This window comes from Manis pentadactyla, chromosome 4 (genome assembly GCF_030020395.1).
Source record: "Manis pentadactyla isolate mManPen7 chromosome 4, mManPen7.hap1, whole genome shotgun sequence".
In the NCBI taxonomy this organism is placed as follows: Eukaryota; Metazoa; Chordata; class Mammalia; order Pholidota; family Manidae; genus Manis; species Manis pentadactyla.
This window is the reverse complement of record NC_080022.1, coordinates 151,823,627-151,846,130: the sequence shown is the minus strand read 5'-3', so window position 1 is coordinate 151,846,130 and position 22,504 is coordinate 151,823,627. Positions and strand designations below refer to the sequence as shown.

At 35.7% G+C, this 22,504-nt stretch overlaps 1 protein-coding gene across 1 annotated transcript in view; it reads right to left on the bottom strand.

Annotated features, from left to right (window-relative positions):
• LOC130683513 (AP-2 complex subunit beta-like) overlaps positions 1-22,504 on the bottom strand; it is a 73,304-nt gene that overhangs the window by 21,447 nt on the left and 29,353 nt on the right. The window contains 7 exon segments of the mRNA XM_057501221.1: positions 2,419-2,517; positions 3,837-4,002; positions 5,755-5,870; positions 13,072-13,167; positions 13,298-13,418; positions 13,927-14,148; positions 16,149-16,339. Coding sequence (XP_057357204.1) covers positions 2,419-2,517; positions 3,837-4,002; positions 5,755-5,870; positions 13,072-13,167; positions 13,298-13,418; positions 13,927-14,148; positions 16,149-16,339 — 1,011 coding nt within the window.

Below are 22,504 nucleotides of genomic sequence, written 5' to 3'. Positions count from 1 at the left end.
CTCTATTAGATAGAAGGGTAGCAGTATGAAACGGAAATATGCTCAATCATGTCCCGAACCACTGAATGTGGCAGAAACAGAACTCTACCACCAAATTCAAATGAACATAATTCAGATTACACTGCCCTCAACTTAAATTGGCACTTACCAACTTCATTCAATTTGGTTTATTTCACAAACTTGAGAAAAAAAATCTCTGAAAAAACATCCAGTGGAAAAAACTTTTGCTCTTTTGTTCTAACTTCTCAGACCTCATTAATTGGATAGGAAAGGCAAGCCTAGACACGATACACATCCAAATATGAAATTATCATCCACAATGATCTTAAAATTACATGCTTCATTTATACACACTGGCTTACGCACAATAGTGCTTCAGGCAGGGAAGGCAGGGAATGTGTACTCTCAAAGTCATTCTTAAATCTTCAGACTGGAAAAGCAGCATAGTCTAGTGGATAAGGGCAGACTCTAGAGCCAGGCTACCTGGACTTGAGTCCTAGCTCCAGCCCATACTAACAGGGGTCTCTATGTCTTAGTTTTTCCTCAACTATAAAATAGAAATACTAACATTATCAATGCTTACTGAGATTAATATCTCAAGTGCTTATCAAAATGCCTGGTACACTGTAAGCAGTGTACAGATGAGTGTTGCTAATAAGATTCTATACTAGTCTTTGTACAGAAAGTCTAGAATCGAGAATGTCTGATGGTTTATTTATACCCTGCCAGTTCTAGAAGAGGATTTAGCAAAACATACAAAAATTCATCTTAGGCTAGAGAGCATAAATTGGAACTGGAGGCAGAAAAATATATGCCACAATAACCTACACATTTTTTACATAACATTTTTATTTGACTCTAAGGTTTCAAACAACTAATATAAAAAAGTAATCTCGTCAGATAAGCCATTCAGAGGCAATTAACTATATACACCAATGTATAGGAGAACCCAAAACTAGTTAGAAATTTCACGGGGCCTCATAACAAAGAAAATATATAATGGCATAAACAATGATTTTAACAGATCCAAACATGATAGTTTCTCATGGCAACCCTTACTACAAGATGATGGTATCAGTCTAATTCAGTAAAAGCAATTCTATTAAGGGTCAGATACAATACAGTCTAGATACACAGCTCTCTACTATTCTGGGTTGGTTCAGTGGTCAATTTCAATCATCTGTAAATACAAGTGTCCTTGTTAACCTTTAAGCAATATTCCCAAAACACTTTACCTCAGGCAAAATTTTGATAAATATTGGGAGTTAATAAGATTGAGTTTGAACTCTGATAAGAATTCAATATAGCTCTCCTATGCTACCTGTTAAATACGGGCCTTAATAGACAATGGAGATGGATGGAGATAGGGTCAAGAACTTGTGAATACAATGCAACCTACCAATGATACCTGCTTGATGATGAGATTATCCTTTATCTATTTAGATGTTAGCAGGGAGGGAACAAGGCCAAAATTCTCTCTAGAAAATTATTTTGAATTCATCTTAATAGAGACACAAATGCGTGATCAAGGGTCTGGAACAGGAAGTCTAGAATGCTCAATTCAGTAGGAAAAAGTAATACTAAGTAACCATTGCCTTGACGGTTATGGTAATTGCTTCAGGCAAAGGAAGATATCTGAAGGGCAATTTAAAAAATCACTTCAAAGACTTCTTACAAATAAATTGTAAAAGATATAAAATTAATAATAGGGACGACAGCTCAGAACTAGGCAAATGCTGTGAAAGGGTTTCAAATTTCAGTGGAAATGAAAGAGAAAAATGGTATATGGTCCATCTGGACCAGATTCCATGTGTAGACACATCTGAAGAGTTGACAGCCTGCTAAAGCCAGCCTGTTCTCCAATTTAATGAAGAACATCATTAAATCATGATGGATTGATGATCACTAACAGTTACCTGACCTCTAAGGCCAGTTGCCACATTCCTGAAAGCAGAGCCCATCCTGGGCAGGATGAAAAATACCAAGTAACTAAGGAAGCAGCAGCATGAGCACCTTGCACTCCACATGGCAGACAATGTGTGAAATCTCTGGCGTGGCACTTACCACCCCTACAATGGTTATTTTCATTTGAAAGCTAAAATTAAGACACCCAGAAGTAGGTACTGTGAGACTCAATGTCTTTTTTACATAATATGTCCTTTATTAACACTAGAGTCGAAACTCTATTCTCATGAATTATCATAGAAAGTGGAGTCGGTCTAATTCATTTAAAAGCCACATAATCAGTTATAATTCACTGGAATATGTGTAAGAGGCACTGTTTTTATATTTTAACAGGATCTAAAGACTGCACTCCTAATTAAAATCTCCTCAAATGAACCTTCTTTGGAAGAGCTTCATAATTTCTCACCATTTAACCAGACAAATCAACCTCATGTTTTTCTCCAGAATTCTTACCTGTGTTGCCAAACTCAAGACCTGTTGTACCAGCTCCTGTGTTTCTGATGGTTTCTTGAGAAACAACTTTACGATGGCAGTAAGCAGAGTGAGCTGCACCTAAGCAGATATAATTCAGTAGATAAAAATGAAGGCATTTGCATTATTTCACACTATCATTCCCAAGGTGGCATTTCCCCAACTATAAATTACAATGGGATCTTTCTGATTTTGCTTGAGACAAGGTTAAGATTCAGTCAGTATCAACAATGGCCATAGGTATTCAACAACTAAAAACTCATTATGCCTCCTATTCCCCCAATCGCATCCTTGGCATCAAAAATTGCTTATTTATTTCCTGCCCAGATAATCACCTGTATTTCTTTAAAGTACATGCTAACATCCTGATGGCAATGAAACTGGTTCCTAAGCAAGTCATTTATTATTTACTTCCACCAAAACAACAACTTTGGGGGAATAATCATCTGTTGTATTGGGGCATGAGTCAACACAGTAGAAGTATGCCAGATCATAGCTAATTAAGAGTGGGCTACTGAACCATGCAGGCACTGTCTTACATGTGGTCCTTTATAAATGCCTATTAAAATTGCTGTGGTGAACTACATACATGAATTTCAAATTGCAGTGAGTACAAATGCCAAGGAGAAAGGGTTAAATAATTTATCTGCTTCTCTGAGCCTGTGGCTCTTAGGTCAGGTCTCTCAATTTTGGTAAAGGAGAGAGAGAAGATGGGAAGGAGTCTAGCCATCCAGAGAACCTGTACAAACTAAACTTGCCAGCCCTCACCGAAGCCCCAGGTGAAACCCCTGCTGTAATGAGCCATAACGACTACTTCCAGGAATGGGTAATCATCTTCAGGTGACAGGAAATTAACAGGTGGTAGTTACCTGTTAAGCCACTACTGCTCTAAGTCAAAGTTGTGTGGTCTTGACCAGCAGCAGCACCCCGAACCTTGTAAGAAATGAAAATGCTTAGGCCCATCTCAGACATACCAAGTCAGAAACTGCAGGGGTGAGGCCCACCAACCTGTGCTTTAGTAAGCATTCTAGGTGGGGTTTTTTTTCTAGGTGTTTCTGCGGTTCATTAAAGTTTGGGAACCATGGTCTAAGTTAGGCAGATTTGTTCCACCAGAAATCAGCAATCAGCACAACTGAAAAAGGTCATCAATTTTGGCAAAAAAATGAACATACTATGCATATGTATATACACACACACACACACACACACACACACACATAAATGAACATTCTCTTTCTGTCTCTATACAGTTTACGTACATGTGTGTATTCATACATATATATGTATACTATATATACATATCAAGTCACACACATGCACACACATACAAAACTACCTAACCTTTACTTTCCCTGAAATCTTCCCCAAAAGATCTAGGACACAGGATACAGATCACTCACCTGGGTGCTTTCATCATGAAAACCCTCCAGAAAGCTCTCTAGTAACTCATCTGCATTGTCAATTCTTTCAGCATATTCTCCCACAATCCAAATCATTCCTGCTCGAGCATCTGGCTCATCCAGCGAGTCTAAGTTCTCACACAGAGTGGCGATGATACTTTCATACCTGATAAAACAAAATGGACTGTGGTTACTGAGGGCTAAACTGTGAACTGTACTTAACAGTGAGTTAAAGGCAAAACCACAGACAAGGTTCCCTAAACCAAACCATCAAACTATAAAAGCTTTCACAGTCAAAAGAATATAAAGACTTTAGGCCAGAAGATAATAAATGTCCTAAATTTCCCTTCAATTATGTTTTAATAATTAAACCATAAAATATTATAGAAAGCTCATCATATATTATTTTCAAAGGAAAAATTAACCTGTGATGTCACATGATACCACTTATATTTCTAACAATCTTTCTTATAACTAGATCGAAGAAGATTCCTGTCTAATTCCATTTTGCCTTCATGTAGAGGAACAGAAACCCCACTTTACTTTTAGGAAAATAGAGTTAGACAGCAGCATCCACACTACAAATAGTAATTCTGTCCCTTAATCCACCTATTTCTGCTTTTTATAGACATACTTATGTTCTTTCCTTCCAAGGTACCCCCACTAATGACATGTTTCTCCAAAGAAACAATTCAAATATTTATTTTAATTTTACAGATCTACAGCTCTCTTATACCATGTTGAATCTGTCTCCTTGCTAATTTGACTTAAAACATTGAATGACACTGTATAATAAATTAGAAGTAGACAACTGAATAGTTCATTTAACTGTTTGCCCTCCCTCCACTGATTAAACCAGGTTCTTGGTAGCTCTTCCTAAAACTGTCATAACATGCTAATCATAAACCAAAGTAGACACATTTCTCTACCAATCATATTGAGATATACATCTCTACCTTAATCACCAAGTTTAGAAGCCAACCCTCCTCTTTTCTAGAAGAGTGATAAAAATACATGGCCCCTTTCCCAAAAAAAAAAAAAAATATATATATATATATATATATAATGCTTAATATACCACAACTTTGCTGTAATATTTTTCCTAATTACGAGTCTACCATAAGCTAACGTACTGCAAGTTCCTTCATTTAACACTGTCTTTAAGGACTAAAAAGAAGCTTCAAGCACAAGATCTCTCTAAGACTATAAGGCAAAATGAAATTTAGGATGCTTTCAAGACCTGCTCTTATTCCACTCTCTTAGATTTCTAAATACTTGCTTTCAAAATAAAAACTAAAATAGTATTTTCACTTCATAAACTAAGAGACCTCAATGTAAAAATTCTGTGGAGTGAAAATGTAGATTTTTTGCATAGCTTTATGGGAACAGCTATAATACTTCAAAAAAGGCTTGAGACTGAAAATCTATTGTTACATGTCCTATAATTTTCTACAAAGTACTAGGCAACATGTAAAGTGACCAGGGCAGATGTCACCTTCCTGGCTTTTACAGCACGATGGTCGTTTAATTTATCATCCAAACTGAGACATTTCTGAGAATGAAAAGACATAATCATTAATTATGTCTGGTAATTATACCCAGACAACCTAGACTATATGAGTATCTTAATATTAATAGTAACTTCACCACCAAAGAATCTCGTTTTCAATATATGCTAACCAACAGTACATGTTAAGACAGAGTTTCAATTCTTCTAAAAGTAATGAAGAATTTTTATTACTGAAAAATCAGGTTTTAATCCTGTGCCAATCACTTTATAGGTGATATTTAATAAAGTATCCTCTTAAGACCAGTTACATGATGTAAGAATAATTCTTACCTAGATAATTTCAAAGTGTCTTACTTAAAAATTTTCCTAAATTATCTGAGAAAGCAGGGCAGAAGTACTTCAACATACTTGTTGGGGTATTTGCGAAAAATGTCCCTGATGACAACAATCGCCTCTTGGACCACATAATTTACTTTGGTCTGGATGAGATCAAGCAATGTGCTCACACAGCGCTCTGCAGACTGCTGCAAAGAGGAACATATTAAATTAGTAGTCAGATGATTTTTCCAATAATGCAACCTCAACATTAAAACAAACAGGTGCATCAACCAAACCAGACTAAAAGACCAGGCACTTAATCTGAGCAACCTACACTCAAGGCTGAGCTAACTGATGGCGAGACACAGAAGTTCTAGATAAACCCCAAATTTTATTCATTACAAAGTATACTAACATATGAGTTAGTTTAAATGAAAATAATCATCTTGGATAGCCAGAAGAATAGAAATTAAAAGAAAGTATAAGTTAAGGTAGGAGTAAAGAATAAGGAAAGAATGAGGTCAGAGGTCTTTATCTGGAGTTCACGGATGAGTGCAGACAGCCTGAAGGTGTCTTTAAATAGAAATAAATGTACATATAAGCATATTCTCCAGGGAGAGAGTCCACAACTTCCATTATGTATTCAAAGTTATCTGAATCAAAAAGCTCTAAGGAAAATTTTCCATCTTTTGAACTATATAACTGAAAGTCTATGGCCCTAAATTGCAATTTACACAGCCTCTAGCACATCTAAAAAATGGAATTTAATCTACTCAGCTTTTATTACTGAGGGGAATTTGGGAGAATACAAATAACAAAATTAATCTATTAAAACTGTAAGTCATACAAGTAGTGACTGTGGCATCTTATTACACTGACGGACAGTGACTTCAATAGGGTATGGAGGGGATATAGTACTATGGGTGAATGTAGTAACCACAATGTTTTTCATGTGAAACCTTCATAAGAGTGTATACCAATGATACCTTAATAAAATAAATAAATAAATAAAACTGTAGGTCAGTTTTTAAAAGGAGAAAAGTTGCAGAAGAAAGATTCTAAACGAACCAATGACTGATTTATCATATATAACAATGTACTATGATGGATCACTCCATTACATGCCTCCATATAAGATGCTGTGTAAGCACACAGCATCACCTAAGAGGCATGGTTGTTAAAAACAGTAAACATGAGTACTACCAAGCGTCTAGATTTAATTATCCAAAGGGGATGGAGAAATGAGATAAATGACATCACTAAAATAAAACCAGCCAAATACAGACTGGGAAATTGTACAAGCCTAATGACTTGTTTCCTTCAATAAATGGCACCAAATAAGTGAAGACTTAAGAAATATAATAACCAAATACAATGTGTGGATATTATTTAGATTTTGATTTGAACAAGCTGACTACAAAAGACAATCAGGGAAACTGAAAATGGACTGCGTATTCAATGAGATTAAGAATTATTGTTAGTTGTTGGGTATGGGTAAGGTATTGTGACAATACTTTTTAAAGGACCTTATCTACTACATATACACATTGGACTACTCTATTAAGATCATATCTTGCATATGCATTAAAATACAATAGCACCCCACTCCCTTAAACAGGGAGGGAGAGGGAGAAGACATATTTGTTCAGATGCATGATGAGTACATGAGAACTGATTAATCAATTTTACATTACTGTATGCCTGAAATTTCTGTAATAAAATCTTTTAAAGGAACAATAACTTTTTTTTTATATCATTAATGTAGAATTACATGAGCAATGTTATGGTTATTAGACTCCCCCCATTATCAAGTCCCCACCACATACCCCATTACAGTCACGGATACCATAATAACTTCAACCACTCCAAGCCATTTAATGAAAACAAAATTGCAGCTGAGGCTATTTACACAAAGTCATATATAGGATGATTCTGTTGCATCATGAAATGACTCTGCCACCTTTTCTATATTCGCTATTTTTGGATTCTACTTAATTCATTTTCAGCAAGTAATTCCTGTGCTGTTATTACAACAGCAAAACAGGAAAATTAAATATAGAAGTTATGATGAATTATAAAGTATGTAGAATATAGGCTTCTGTAAGGTTTAAATTTTCACAAGTTAAATAATGCTAATAAGTGCTTAGCACAGGGCTTGATATAAAGCTAACATTTAGAGAGCCCTTAGTATCATTATTATAAATACAAACAAAAAACCATTTCCCATGATGCATTTAAAAAACATTTTAAGTCTGGGCTAATAATTTTTGAACAAACTGTCATCAAAATCATATTGCTTTTGATTTTGAAAAAAATTACCATTAAAGCAGGATGGCAGAGGAGCAAAATCAACATCTAATCACTGGAGATATGAAAAGCCCCAAAAACAAAGAAACATATACACACATATAAAATTTAGTATATGATTAAGATATTTCATAACAGTAAGAAAAGAATGATTTGTTCTGGGGTTTGATCCTCACATTCATATCTTTTAGCAAAATTATTTCTATTTTAATTATCAAAAACCTCTTTAAGTGTAAAAAAAAATCACTGCCATAAAACTGGAAAATAAAGGTGCCCCTAACTTTAAAGTGAAAAAGACTACTTTGTAGGGTGTGCCATGGAGATACCATTGAGAAAAAAACTGAGAACTCCCTACATAAACAAATGTAAACATCTGTGCATTAAGAAGTTAAATGAAATCCAAAGGAAAACAAATTGGGAAAATAACTGCTAAAAAAAGGAAGGGTTAATATCTTTAATAAAAAAGGATTTTAAATATGTTCACCTCAACTAGAAATCAAGGACTTGACTACAAGGATCCTCCTTACACCATTATTGGGAAAAAGAGCAGAACAACTTTACAGTCCTACAATAAGGGAAAGGCTAAATAAATTATGAAGCAATCACACATTTTGTCTATACCACTAAAACTGACACAAAATGTTATTGGTAACATGGGAAAATGTCCATGTATAATAAGTGAAAAAAGCAAACTACAAAAGTTAATAGCATTTGTAGGATGATTTCACTTTTGGAAAAAATACACCCATGCATGGAGAACTATATAAACCAAGGTTTAAAATCAAGCCTATATCATCTCTGGGAGATGGAACACGGATGGGGGTAAAGAGAAAGCAGTGTGTTCTATTTCGACTTGTCTTATTTTATCACCCTATGTAGTAAACACATATGACTTTCCTAATAGGAAAAAATGAAAATGTTGTTTATTTCTGACTTAAGGGATAAGACATAAATCAGTATCTTATCTTAATCTATACAAATAAGAAATAGTGAACACCAAAGAACAGAAAACGAAGAAGTAAGGAACTCCTGGTCTTAACTTAGTGCCTTAAATTATTTTAAATAAAATAATTTGATTTTATCTAGAAGATTAAGAACGGAGAGGGGTTTGCTTCTCTCCTTAAAGAAATAGGTATGCACTGTACATACATACAACTTTAACTTGTAAATCATATCTCCGTAAAGCTGGGGGTGGGGGAGTAAAACCCATTAAAAAAAAACAAAAAGGCAAAAGTTACTGGAATAAAAAAACAGTACTATGGGATTGCTTTTTCGGTATTATTTATTGACTCAACAGCATACTGCTTGATCTTTAACTTAAACAACTTAATGCATTTTCCTCACCTCAGTATACTTGCAGACACACCTGAACTTACAGTTATGATAAAAATATAACTCCAACTCTTAAAGACACATAAACTTTCCAATAGGCCTAGTTCTCTTAGCTAAGTACTAAATGAAAATTCCTTTTTTCTCATTTGTCATATCTCTGAAACCTACTGTGCATTTGAAAAAAAGAGAAAGAGGCCCTGAGAGAAAGCAGAAGCTCAGTTTAGAAGCTGTACAGCAAGTCTGTCACAGTTCTCTGGCTGGGTCGTGTCCCTCTATCCCAAGGCAATCATTGCCTATCCTTTCCCAACCACTGTGTTTGGGGGACTAGGTAACTCTTTCCAACTGGTAACTTTCATAATTGAAACAGTTCTACAAAAACTTTGCAGGCAAATCCAAGTAACCAAAGCTAACGGGGCACTAGAAAAAAGGCACGACTTTTGAAGGCTGATCTCAACTTTCCAGAGAAAATTCATTCTTCACATACTTTCATTTTCCCACCACGGAGCCCTGAGTCATAGGAAGAAGTGAAAGCCATCAAAAGCTTATCTCTTCTGGATCAAAAAGACCTGAATGTAAGTCATGAAACCATAAAACTTTCAGAAGAAAACTTAGGCAAAAATCTCTTAGATATAAACATCAGCAACTTTTTCCTGAACACATCTCCTCAGTCAAGGGAAACAAAATAAAAAATGAACAAATGGGACTACATCAAACTAAAAGACTTCTGTACAGCAAACGGTACCATCAGCAGAACAAAAAGGCATCCTATAGTATGGGAGAATATACTTGTAAGCAATTATTCAATAAGGGATTAACATCCAAAAAGAAATTATACGCCCCCAACACCCAAAAAACAAGTAACTCAATTAAGAAAAGTAGAGAGGATATGAACAGACAGTTCTCCAAAGAAATTCAAATGGCCAACAGTCACACGAAAAGATGCTCCACATCGCTAATCATCAGTGAAATGGCAAATTAAAACCACAATGAGATACCACCTCCCACCCATTAGAATGGCTACTATCTAAAAGACAAGGAACAGCAAATGCTGGTGAGGATGCAGAGAAAGGGGAACCCTCCTACACTGTTGGTGGGAATGCAAATGGATACAACCACTGGAAAGCAGTTTGGAAGTTCCTTAAAAAACTAAAAATAGAAAAACCATTTGACCCAGGAATTCCACTTCTAGGAATTTACCCAAAGAAAACAAGATCCTGGATTCAAAAGGAGATATGCACCCCTATGTTTTTTGCCATACTATTTGCTATAGCCAAGATATGGAAGCAACCTAAGTGTTCATCAAAAGATGAATGGATAAAGAAGATGTGGTACATACACAATGGATTATTATTCAGACATAAAAAGAAAAATCCTACCATTTGCAACGACATGAATGGAGCTAGAGGGTATTACGCTCCGTTAAATAAGCCAGGTGGAGAAAGACAAATACCAAATGATTTCACTCATTTGTGGAGTATAAAAACAAAGCAAAACAGAAGGAACAAAATAGCAATAGGCTCATACACACCGAGAAGGGAATAGTGGTTAGCAAGGGTAAGAGGTTGGGGCGGGGGGCAGAGATTAGGGGCACAATAATTCACAATCACAATATAGGTTTGTCACTGGCTAGTAGTACAGCACGGAAAGTAGTTCATGATGCTGAAACATCTTACTATGTTGGTGGACAGTGACTGCACCGGACGGGGTGAGGACTTAATAATGTAAATAAATGTTCAACCACGGTGCTGTGTATTTGAAACCAAAATAAAATGGTGTATCAATGATACTTTAATAAAAAATTAAGAAAAGCTTATCTCTTCCACATTATGACAACTTTTCCATTAGTGACAATCATGGCACCAATGGCCTCCAGGAATATAAATGTTTTGAAAACAATTTCCATCATGAGGCCATCATTTCCAATACATGAGGCCATCGTTAATTCCAGGGGTAGAAAAATCTCTTTAACTTTGGATATAATCTTGTACAACTCTTTACAACTTTATCAGAGATCAGTAAGACAATGACAGTGTGGCAGTGAAAAGCAAAAAGAAACTCTTAAGCTACCACAATTCTTTTGAAAACTATCTACCTTAAGTAGGTGGTTATACCTCAGTAAGAAAAAGAAAAAAGACAGGTAAGTATGTGAAGTGTGGTAATAAAAAAAAAGATGTAACAGACTTTCCCATTTCTGAAATGGAGTGACAGAACTGTATTAAGAATCTGAAGCAACTGAGAAGAACCAGGAGGAGAGAGGATTAATTAACTCCTTGCTGTAACAGCTAGTTTACTAAATGATGTATCAGTGGTTAACTAATGAAGAATCACTGAGTTGAATAAAAACAAGGAAGGGCAATTAGGAACTGGGCTTTCATAGAAGCTTCTTTGACACAGGATGTTTCCTTTTTTTCTCATGAAGTCCTGGCTGGACATACTGCACAAATTAGTTTAGGATCCTTGAGAAATCACATGGTCCAACACTGAATCTAAGCAGAACTGCACACAGTCAAGGAGTAAGAACAAATACAGAGTTCTGAATCTACCAATCACAGTGAATAGAGGCCATCAATATTTTCAACAAATTTCTGAATGAGGAAAAACAAGTGGAGGACTGGTGACTGATGAAGCAGGGCAATGCAAGTTGTAGCTCATATACCTACTGGAAGGCTGCAACCAAGCTAGAAACCAATCGGCCCTGTAAGACCACAGAGAGGCTCCAGGACTACCAAGATCAACTCCCTGCCCTAAAGCAGAAAACCTGCGAATACAAAGTGTTACCTACAGGTGCACAGAAATCCTAGTGAACTTTCTGTCATCTCATTCTTAATATAAATGGGCTGCAATTTACTATATGCATGGTAAACACCTTAATTGAAAAGCTATATATATACACAAGAAAACGTCACCCATATAATACCCCAGATGATTCAATTCAAACTGCAGAAACAAACAACAATTCATATCCCAGACTGAGAACCTACTACAACCACAAAAAAAGGGATCACTACAAAAACGTACCAATGACAAGAAACAGCAATGAAGAGAGGCTGTATGGAATGATGGCTGTGCAGAGGCCAAGAAAGCAATCAGCCAGACTGGAAGAAGAGAGAGGACAGAGGACTAGAAGCTCAAAGGGACTAGGACAAAATGTTTATACAGATTTGATATAAGCTTGAAAAGCTGGTTGAAGATAGGGTTAGAATGAAGACACACAATTCAAGAAAAAGAGGCCATCATAAAACTTGAGAAAAAGAAGTCTGTGTAAGAAAATAACTATTATGTGTACTGTGGTGACTCTACATATTTACAGTCACAGTATGCATACTGTTTTGCAGGACTACAGTTGACAGAACAAGAGATATAGGTGTATTATCTCAATTTATAAGGATAATCAATAAAGGAACATAAATTTCATGGTATAACTATACCAGAGAATAGGAGGGTAGAAGTAGGAATGGTAGGATATATGAACTAAGTTGCTTACGTCATAGCAGAAAGTTAATAGACAATGTCTATAATTGGTAAATCAAAAAGTAAAACACAAACATATTAGAGATACAGAAATAATCAAAACAACTAAAATGAGAAACAGTCAAAATGATTCTCTCTGGCAGGGGAGGGACCAGGGACACCTGCTTTTTACTAAAAGTTCTTTAATATTTTAACTATGTCCTTTATTCCTTTAATAAACTTTAAAAATGTATTTTAAAGAAAGGAGTGAATACTCAGAATCCCCTGAAGTGATCAGAGCTACCACCAGACACTTGCCTCCACCTTGATGGCGCACCTCCCAATGGCCCGCACAGCTTTGCGAACAAAGTCAACATCCACCTCTGTGGCATACTCCTTCAGTTCTGCTAGAACCTGGTAAAAATCCAGAAGTGGACAATGACTAAGCATTTTCAAACAGCAATTTCATGGTCTACCTTTTTCTGAAAGCCAGACCTTAAGATCTAAGTCACTATAAATAATTTGAGTCTGCTTTAGATCCCACCTGAGCAATGTTGGCTTGGGATGCCAAGTGAATCATTATGTCCAACTTCTCTAGTTTAACATAGATAGGGTCATTGTACTTCACAAAGAAGACTTTGATTTCCTGCTTCAAGATTTCAGGCCTGTGGAATGAAGAAACCCGAGATAAGAAAAGTGAGACATATATTGATATATCCTACTAAGTCTGTATTGATACCTAAGCTGTGCCTCTCTGCTCCCTATCCACTCGCCCCAGGGAAAAACCCACAAACTTCCTCTACATCCCTTTAACTGTCTATTTGGCAGACTATTTTAGCCTTTTTAATGGTCAGGATATATACTGCCAAAAAGAATTGCTGGGAGAATGACAATCTGCCTCCAGATAATGGCCTGCTCCATATTAAGCAGGCAGTAGCTAGGATACCATTAAGAGGCCCTCAGAAAACAAACCCAACTGGAGAGCAACACCAAGCATTTATTACAGGAACACTCTGAAATCAATGCCCTGCTGACTCTGAGCAAGTTGCTCGGCCACACATTTTCATTTCCATACATTAAACACAGCTTAACAATTGCCTCTTTATATATCGATATTCAGTTTAATTCAAAATGATAAACACTTAAATCATCACTAGTTCATTTTTTCCCAACCTTTTCTGGACAATTAGGTTGATGTTCCTCAGGGCGACGTACTGCACCTCTGGCTCCCCAGACAGTAAAGTGACAAGTGGAGGGGCCAACTTCTTCAGCAGCATATTGTAGTAGTCAGAGTCCTTAGGTAATAACTCTAGAAATTTCATTAGGACTTTTACTGCTGAAAGCACCACTGCTGAGTTGGCATGAGATAGTCGGGGAGCTACCCGCTCACAGATGCTGAGGGCAGAAAAGGAAGATTAACAGCTTGAGTTATAATTTCTGTGCTTAATCCAGTCTATAATGTGTCAGAGTTCCATGGCCCAAGTATAGGAACTTAAAGAATCAATTAGATAAGTCAAAGTTCCAAGCATAGGTAATAAAACTGGGATCCAATACTGCAAAGCCAGCAAACTACAGGCAGAGCATGTACAGTGGTAGACTTTAGGAAATCAACAATAAGGGATATTCAAACTGGAAGGAAACTGGCTACTAAACCAAACACTTGAAGCTCACACTATTTACCTTCCTTTTCAGAGTTCTGTGTCCCCTTATTATGTAAGAGCTCCCTGCCTCACAGCCTATTTCTCCTCAACATACAGGAAGTCAAATTAAGCATTCTGAGTATTATTTCATAGTGAGAGATACCATCCAAGTGTGGCTGAAGGTTTCATTGTAAGATGCAGGAAGAAGTGGGTTGACAGAGAAAACTACCCAACTGCTTGTCTTCAGAATAAGAGAATCTTTCAAAGGGTTTTTGTTTGTTTTTTTAACAGAAGCACTGAAATATTCTCTCAACCTTTTCTCCTTGTCTTAGCTCCTGCCACGTACACTTACATGCCTTACAAAATCTTGAATACTGAGTTATCTTTCGAGCGTTCTTCAGAAATTAATCTTTTATAGCTCTTATGCAACATGAGCAGCTAGTTACCTATATTCAGTTAAGGATACAAGATAAACTGTTTCTCTCCTTTCCTCCTAGATCTACTTGACTAAATTCCTTGACCTCCTTCAGGTCTTTATACAAATGCCACCTGCTCAGGAAGGCCTTCCCTGACTAGTCCCAAGTGGCCAGTATCGCTTAGATCTTTCCCTGCTTTACCTTTCTTCTTAGCACTTATCATCATCTGACATATTACGTATTCTACTATATATACATATAATATGTACTTCTGTCCCCATCCCTCAGAATAAGTGTTCCAGGAGGGCTACAATTTCTGCCCATCCACTTCTATATCCTCAGGGCCTAGAAGAGCATGGACTCAAAAAATATTTGCTGAGTAATTAAGTGTGAGATGTCAATGACCAACAGAAAATAAAATTTTATCATCGTAAAGTTCTTTCCAGAAGATACTTGTACTTTCAATGAGTGAAAGGATCTATCAAGGTAAACTTTAGTGAAGTCCAGAGGGAACAATTTCCCAGACAAGTGAAGAGCACTTACGTTATAGTAGCTTGAGCTTCAGCCAGGCAAGGAAGGTTCTTATCTACCATAATTAAAATATGTCAGCTTTAATACAAAGCCAATATTTCTTCAGAAGTACTTTGCCTACTACAATGCCTATATACATAAAATGCTCATAAAAATTGGTGAAGATTCCAACTCTGTAAACTAAAATGTGAGTATGTGTATATGAAATTTAGTAGGAGTTCATTTCTGATAGAGAAAATTTGTAACATGAAAGGAGCAAAGGGCTGAGAACAATCCAGGTGTACCTTTAAAAATCTTCTCTAAATTCAGAGTGCTTTGATTTCTGTATCTATTGTAATACTTTAAATATAGAAATTTTTTGTGTGTGTGGTGCAAACACACTTTACCTAGTACTAAATTACAGGTATAGCTCAGATCAATTAATTCCTATCAAGCCACTTACTATGTACCTGACAGAGTGAAAGTTTGTCACTACAATGAGACACTCAGAAACCGTTGTTTGTCAAATGGCCAGGAACCGCTGTATGGAGATGTGAGACCACGATGAGGCAGATTTTAGGAGAAATCAACTGTACTGCTCACATAAGAAATGAAAAACACACACTGCTTAAGAAAAGCTATTTTTTCATGGTTTACTCCACCACCTAAAATGTTCCTAAATTGAATGAGAAAGTACCACGAGGACAGCAGTATCTATCCCATAAGCCACTGATCTTCCTCAACATAACAGACCCTTATTCTCATACAGACACTAGAACTTGTTCAATCAGACAAGACTCCCAGACACCATGCAGGCAAACAGACTGACCTCTGAGCCTCCCGGTCATCTTTAGGGTTGTAATTAGACAGGCAGTCCAGGATGAAAATCTGGCCCCATTCGGTGCACTCATTCAGGGCTGTCAGCAGCTTATTAATGTTCTGTGGGTTCAGATCAAGTAAGTTGCTATTTGGGTGAGATTCACTGATTTCAGATAATGCTGCTACAGCATTAGCCACCACCTGGGAAAGAAGCAGGTAAGACTTTGATTTACCAAAAACAGTACATCTACAGACAAATACTTAACCTTCTCTAACTCACTTTATAGATATCAAGTCATTACTATTCCTGAACATTTCCACAGGCAGCATAAACAGATAAAACTGCTTTCAAAACATACAAGCACACCTTAGCTCAGTGACTGCACCAAGGTGAACACTGAAATAAACTGAGTCGAATGAATTTTTTGGTTTCTCAGTGCATATAAAAGTTATGTTACATATACTGCAGTTTATTAAGTGTAGCATAGCATTAAAAAAATGTGTATGTCTTAATTAAAAAATACTTTATTGTTAAAAAATATTCTAACCACATCTAAGCTTTTGGCAAGTTTGTCACAGATCACCATAACAAATATAATAATAATGAAAAAGTTTGAAATATTGCAAGAATTGCCAAACATGACAACAGAGACATAAAGTGAGCAAATGGTGTTGGACAAATGGTGCTGAAAGACTTGCTTGATGCAGGATTGCCACAAACCTTCAATCTCTGTGAAATTCAGTTTCCTCATCTGAAAACTGGGAATAATTTAATCCAAACATCGATTTTAGTTTGAAGATAAAATCAGATGACATATGTATAAGCGCATCTACAAAGCCTTGTGCAAATTTAAGGTGATAATAACAGCATAATTAATTAAGGGTAAGTTGAAATTTTTTACATTCACACCTCAAACTGGGATGCCTTTTGTAATCAATAGCATGTAAGTTTAATAGGAAGTATTTTTCTTTCCAGGTACCACAGAAAATATCAATGCATCTTACAATCACTGGCATCTTAGAATCAGTGATTATGGTATCTCAACTGTATCCTCCTTTCAGGAAGTACAATAAATGAAAAATTGCTACCAAATTTAAAAACTATACTTGTATCCTGACTTACAGATCTAGGAATCCACATAAGCTGCAAAATAAACAAAATGAAATGAAAACAAATTTTAAGTTTTCCCAAAATTATAGGTTTTTAATATAACTGACAAATCTACAACCAATCAATGTTTAACTTAAAAACTCCAACAACACCTAAAAATAAAACAACAGAAAAACTACACAACGGTCCTGTACAAGTCAATTTAAAACCATGTTTGCTGTGAGGCTCCCAGTTGTTACTAAAAATAGCAAGGTAAGGCTAAATATAAATATTCTTAAGTACAAATGAGACATGAGGGGAGAGAGCAGCTTCAGTAATTACTTACATATATCAAAGACACTCTCTGCCAGTGTATTCATTGTATTTATTTATTTTTTAAAGAAGAAATAAAAACCCATCTTCTCAAAAAAAAAAAATTCTCAAAAATGTCAGCTCATTGTAGTTCTTGCTAAAGTCCCTTGTAAAAAGCTTGAGAAACTAAGAGTTGTGTGATTATCCTTTTGCTGGAAAGAAAAGAAAGATATTGGCCACAATTTAACTATTTGAATACCCGTATTATCTAGGTAGCCGGCGGTTTATTCTAGCATGTTTTTACCTAGAAAGTAAGTGTCGAGAGAATATGACTTTTTAGCTGAATAATACATTTATAGCAATATCCATTATTGTGTGAATGATAATGCCACAAATAGAATCATCTTTAGCTATAATTTTATGATCACAACAAAAATTGCAAGATGAGAAATCAACGACTTGTGGTAAATATGGTTATGGATACAGTATTTTTGTTATTAAGACAAATTGGGAAGAAACAACTAGTCCACCTATGACATGGTAGCATATATGAAGTTGTTTTCTGACTTAATTTTTATTTGCTGACTCCGCCATCAAGATGGCATTTAGTGAAAACTAAAGGCATAAAGAGTGAAAGAATAATCCCCTCCATCATTTCAGTGCTTTACACGCAGGAAAAAGGTTATTTTATTTCCCATGCATGATACACTTGATAGATTCAATTACAGGATAAAGGATCAAAATGTCATACAGGAAGACCAAATATTGTTTTCATCTATTGCTGCCAACATATGCCCAGTCTTGGTAACCAGTTGTCCAAAATAAAACATCCTACCACATTTACTATTGCTGCCAGCCAAAACCTTTAATGGTGTTTTTTTTTTAAGTTAAACATAAGGTCTATTAATAGGAGACATAGAAGAAAAAGTGAAAATTGGGGTAATTAAAAAAAGCAGTGGCTGAAAGGAATGAAGCATTAGAATCCCTCTGTTAGTATCACAGGCAACTGGAAATTAAACCAAGTATATAATGCAGCTAATAAAGCATATGTTCTGGTGGTAAAACAGGCGATTTCTGCTTATTATCACATTAAAACAAGAAAGGGAATAGGGAAATGTAAGTCTAATGAAAAGATCCAGAGAAACCAGATTACAAGATCATGTTTAGAAAAGCCTTCACTGAGAAAAGGAGATCACTGCCAAATGGTCACTGAGCCAATGATCTACCAGAAAGATGTACCCCCCCCCCCAATAACAAAGCTCTACCTTCTCCCTTTCATCTCCACATCTTCACATTCAGGCTGTTACATTTTCAGAAATGTACCAAAGCAGGCTCATAAGAGACTGCTTAGAGTTCTCCTGGTCAATAAGCCATGTTTCTCTCAGTCTTTCCTGGAAACTTAAAATAAGCCAGTTACACTGAATTTTAAGTAGAAAAAGAAAGAAACTGACTTCAAGACAGCAACTGGATGGCTAACTAGGGTATACAGGATGATTCAATTGTCAATGTTTATACTCTGTTTCTCCAGATTTTTGTACTATATCCTAGTACCTATATTGTTGATTTTCTTTTTATATTGCCAATTTAAAAAAATAAACTTTAAAATTAAAATTGAAACTTAAGATTTACTTCCTCTTCCTAGAAAGCCTCCAAAAAATAAATCAGTATCACAAAGAACAAATCAAACCCTTGCAGTAACTGCCTTGATACCATATATTAAAACAAAGTTCTCTCTTTTACTTGAACCATCACTCTGAATTTGAACTGTAACTAACACATGTTAGTATTTTTCCCCCTAGAAAATTGCCATTTTTCTTAGGAAATACTAAAAGAACATGAAGACAACAGTGAAAAACTAGACTTCCCAAGAAAGAAAGGGTTTCTAAAGCAAGTTTTGCTTTAAAAATGGATTTTCAAATAGGTTTTCTTAAGTGAGTTTCTTCAGTACATTGGTCGATTTATAAAAAGTTGGCATCTAGGCTACAAAAGAACACATCCATAGAGTAAAAATAATATTTTATATTTCATCTTGCCAGAAGATACATATAAAATCACACTCAAAACTAGACAAATCTTTCTCTGCCTTAACTAGACTTCTCTTCAATTTAGTACTTCTATGAACCCTTGGAGCCTGCTGAATGTCCTTTAAAGTAAGCAATTTGCATTCTGACCTATACTTAATAGAATGAGTTGTACAAAAAGACAATGATAGCTAAAGTTTATTGAAGACTTACTGTGCACCATTCATGCTCACAGCAACTCTGATGTAGCTGCTATCAAAATCCACTTATTACAGATAAAGAAAACAGGTTTTAAAAATTAATTTATAAATGGGGTTAGAGAAATTCTGTGACTTGCTTACTCAATATAGCCAGAAAGGGGTAGTGCTTAAATATGAACTCTAGGCCTATATCTGATACCACAGTCTAACTAGTACTCTAGAGACAGAGTACTAATCACTCTAAGCAAGTTCCAAGAGCTGTGACCTGCAATGGGGGGGAAGGGAAAGAAAAATAAAAGTTGGGGGAGATATATCAAAATATTATTCCAGGCAAAGGTGACATGCAGATTTACATGGAGAGGAAAATGTATTCTTCTACTTCATATATTTCAGAGATAATCATATCCTGGCAGCATTTGAAAGAGGCAAGATTTACTCTCCAGTTACAAAATCTTATTTATAGCTACCCCTACCTTAGATGCAGGACATGAATTTGACTTTTCTTTTTTTAAAGGAGCAAGCTGGAGCAGCAGGGGTATGGTTAGAATAAAAGTGATCCTGTAAAAAAGAACCCCAGAGGAAATCCAGGTACACAGTGGAAGTGGAGTATCAGAGACAGAAGCTCCTTTATGAGAAATCTCTCACACACTTGCCTGTTCCTTTCAATGGTTTTCATCCTGCACTCCTTCCACTTATTTTCACAGCTTCAGAACCCAAGATAGCACTTTCCAAAACAGTGCCTTCCTCCTATTAACTAAATTACTTTTTAGAGAATTTTCAATTCTAAGCAATGACCTTCAAGGTCACACAATCAGCTTTCCAGTTCAATTTGCAACTCTTTCGGCTGGGTGCCCCTGAAGACCTGAATACGCTGAAAGCTGTAGAATAACTGACCAGAACTATTATGATTAAATAAATAGGTGGTTTACATATTTTTTATCCTTCTAAAAATCAGCAACAGTTTGCGATCTCACTTTCTCCTTCATGGAGTTTGCCTCAAAGGACATGTTAAAGCATGGGGCTTTAACATATATTTGGTCTAAGAATGTTTCAGTCATTGTCCTCTCCTTAAGGACACAGAGACAATGCAGTACCAGTTAACTCTCCCCCTCAAACAAGTAACACTTACAGCTCAGGCTTTAATCTAAGACACTGTCCAGAATGCTAACAGGTAACATATCAACTATAATACATTCTACACTGTTGGATTTTTTTTCCCATCTTCTTCCCTGGAATTAGGAAGTTGACTCAACATCTACTTAGCTGATCTCATTATGGCAAGAAACTTTGAATACATGGTAACAAGAAGCGATTTTCAAAGTAGACTCAAAAAAATTCACTACTTACATGGTTTAAGATGTGGTAAGAAAAAAACAGAAATATTCTCAAAGCCAAAACACTACAAATAAGTACCTACAAATGGACAAAAGGCACTCTTAAGAATCAAGGAGTTACTTGACTCACTGACCCTAAAATCACACTAAAGAATGCTGCAACATGTACAAAACAACACAAGTTATTTTCCTAACGCTTACAATCATCCTTTCGACAGTAAAATAATCCTTCTCCAATTTAGAGCCTTGAAATTATCTAAAAGGGGACACTAAGAAATGATAAGCCATGATCTTTGGTACATTACTGAATTAATGTGTACAACAGACCTAGTTTTCAGGAAGTTGTGATGAAAACTGCCTTAAAGGTACATCCTTGAACACTTACTTTTTAAAAGTAATTGAGAATGACGCAGTAATATTGTAAAGAGATGTAACTTCATTTATGGGCAAGCTGCCCTCAGTGTTACCCTAAAAAAACTATGTCTGGCCTTAAATAACATACACAAAAGAATTAGGTTATCTGTAAAAATATCCACTTGCCATTGAAAGATTAACCCTTCTAAACTCATTAACATCTAGCACCATGCTCACTGTACAATATAGATTATAAATGTTTGTTATTTTTATTAAGGGCTTATCAGATTACCTCTATATGAGGTCCAGTATTAAGTTCTCTGCAAACTTAATATCCTTGAATGCTCACAACAATTGCATAATAGAAGCATTGTTTACAATTCCCAATTTGGAAATGAGGATACTGAGAAGTTTAGAAAGACCACACAGCTAACATCCGGCAAAACCAGGATACAAATCCTAGTCTGTTTGGTTCCAGAGCCTAAATTTTAACCACTATGGAGTGGTTAAAAAATTTCAGTTACAAAGCACTTTTCTGTTTTTGAGATACTTTCATATAGAGTCAACTGTTTATAAAAAGAAGTGATTAAATACATTTTGGTATCCTGGATTGAATCCTAGAATAGAAAAAGACATTTGTGTTGAAACAGGTAAAATTCAAATAGCCTATACATTACTTAATAGTAATGTACCAATGTTAATTTCTTAGTTTTGATAAATGTGACATGATCACGTAAGATGGTAACAGTTAACAGTAAGTGAAATTGAATGAAAGGCCTACGGGAACCTGCTGTACTGTCTTTGCAACTTTTCTATAAATCTAAACTTATTCTCCCCCAAATGAGCTAAGACAAAAAAAAAACACCTAAGTTCGTAATAATATAAATAAACTGATGTTTTTTAAAAAATGAGAATACACAGAAAAAGATTTCTATAAGTTTTAGTATAAAGGAAAATAGAAATGACTTGCTTCCTCTCTAAGTAGAGACCGAAAAGCACTCAGATGAACCAGTGGGAAATTCAAGAGCTGGTAATTGGACTTAAATCAAAGTAGC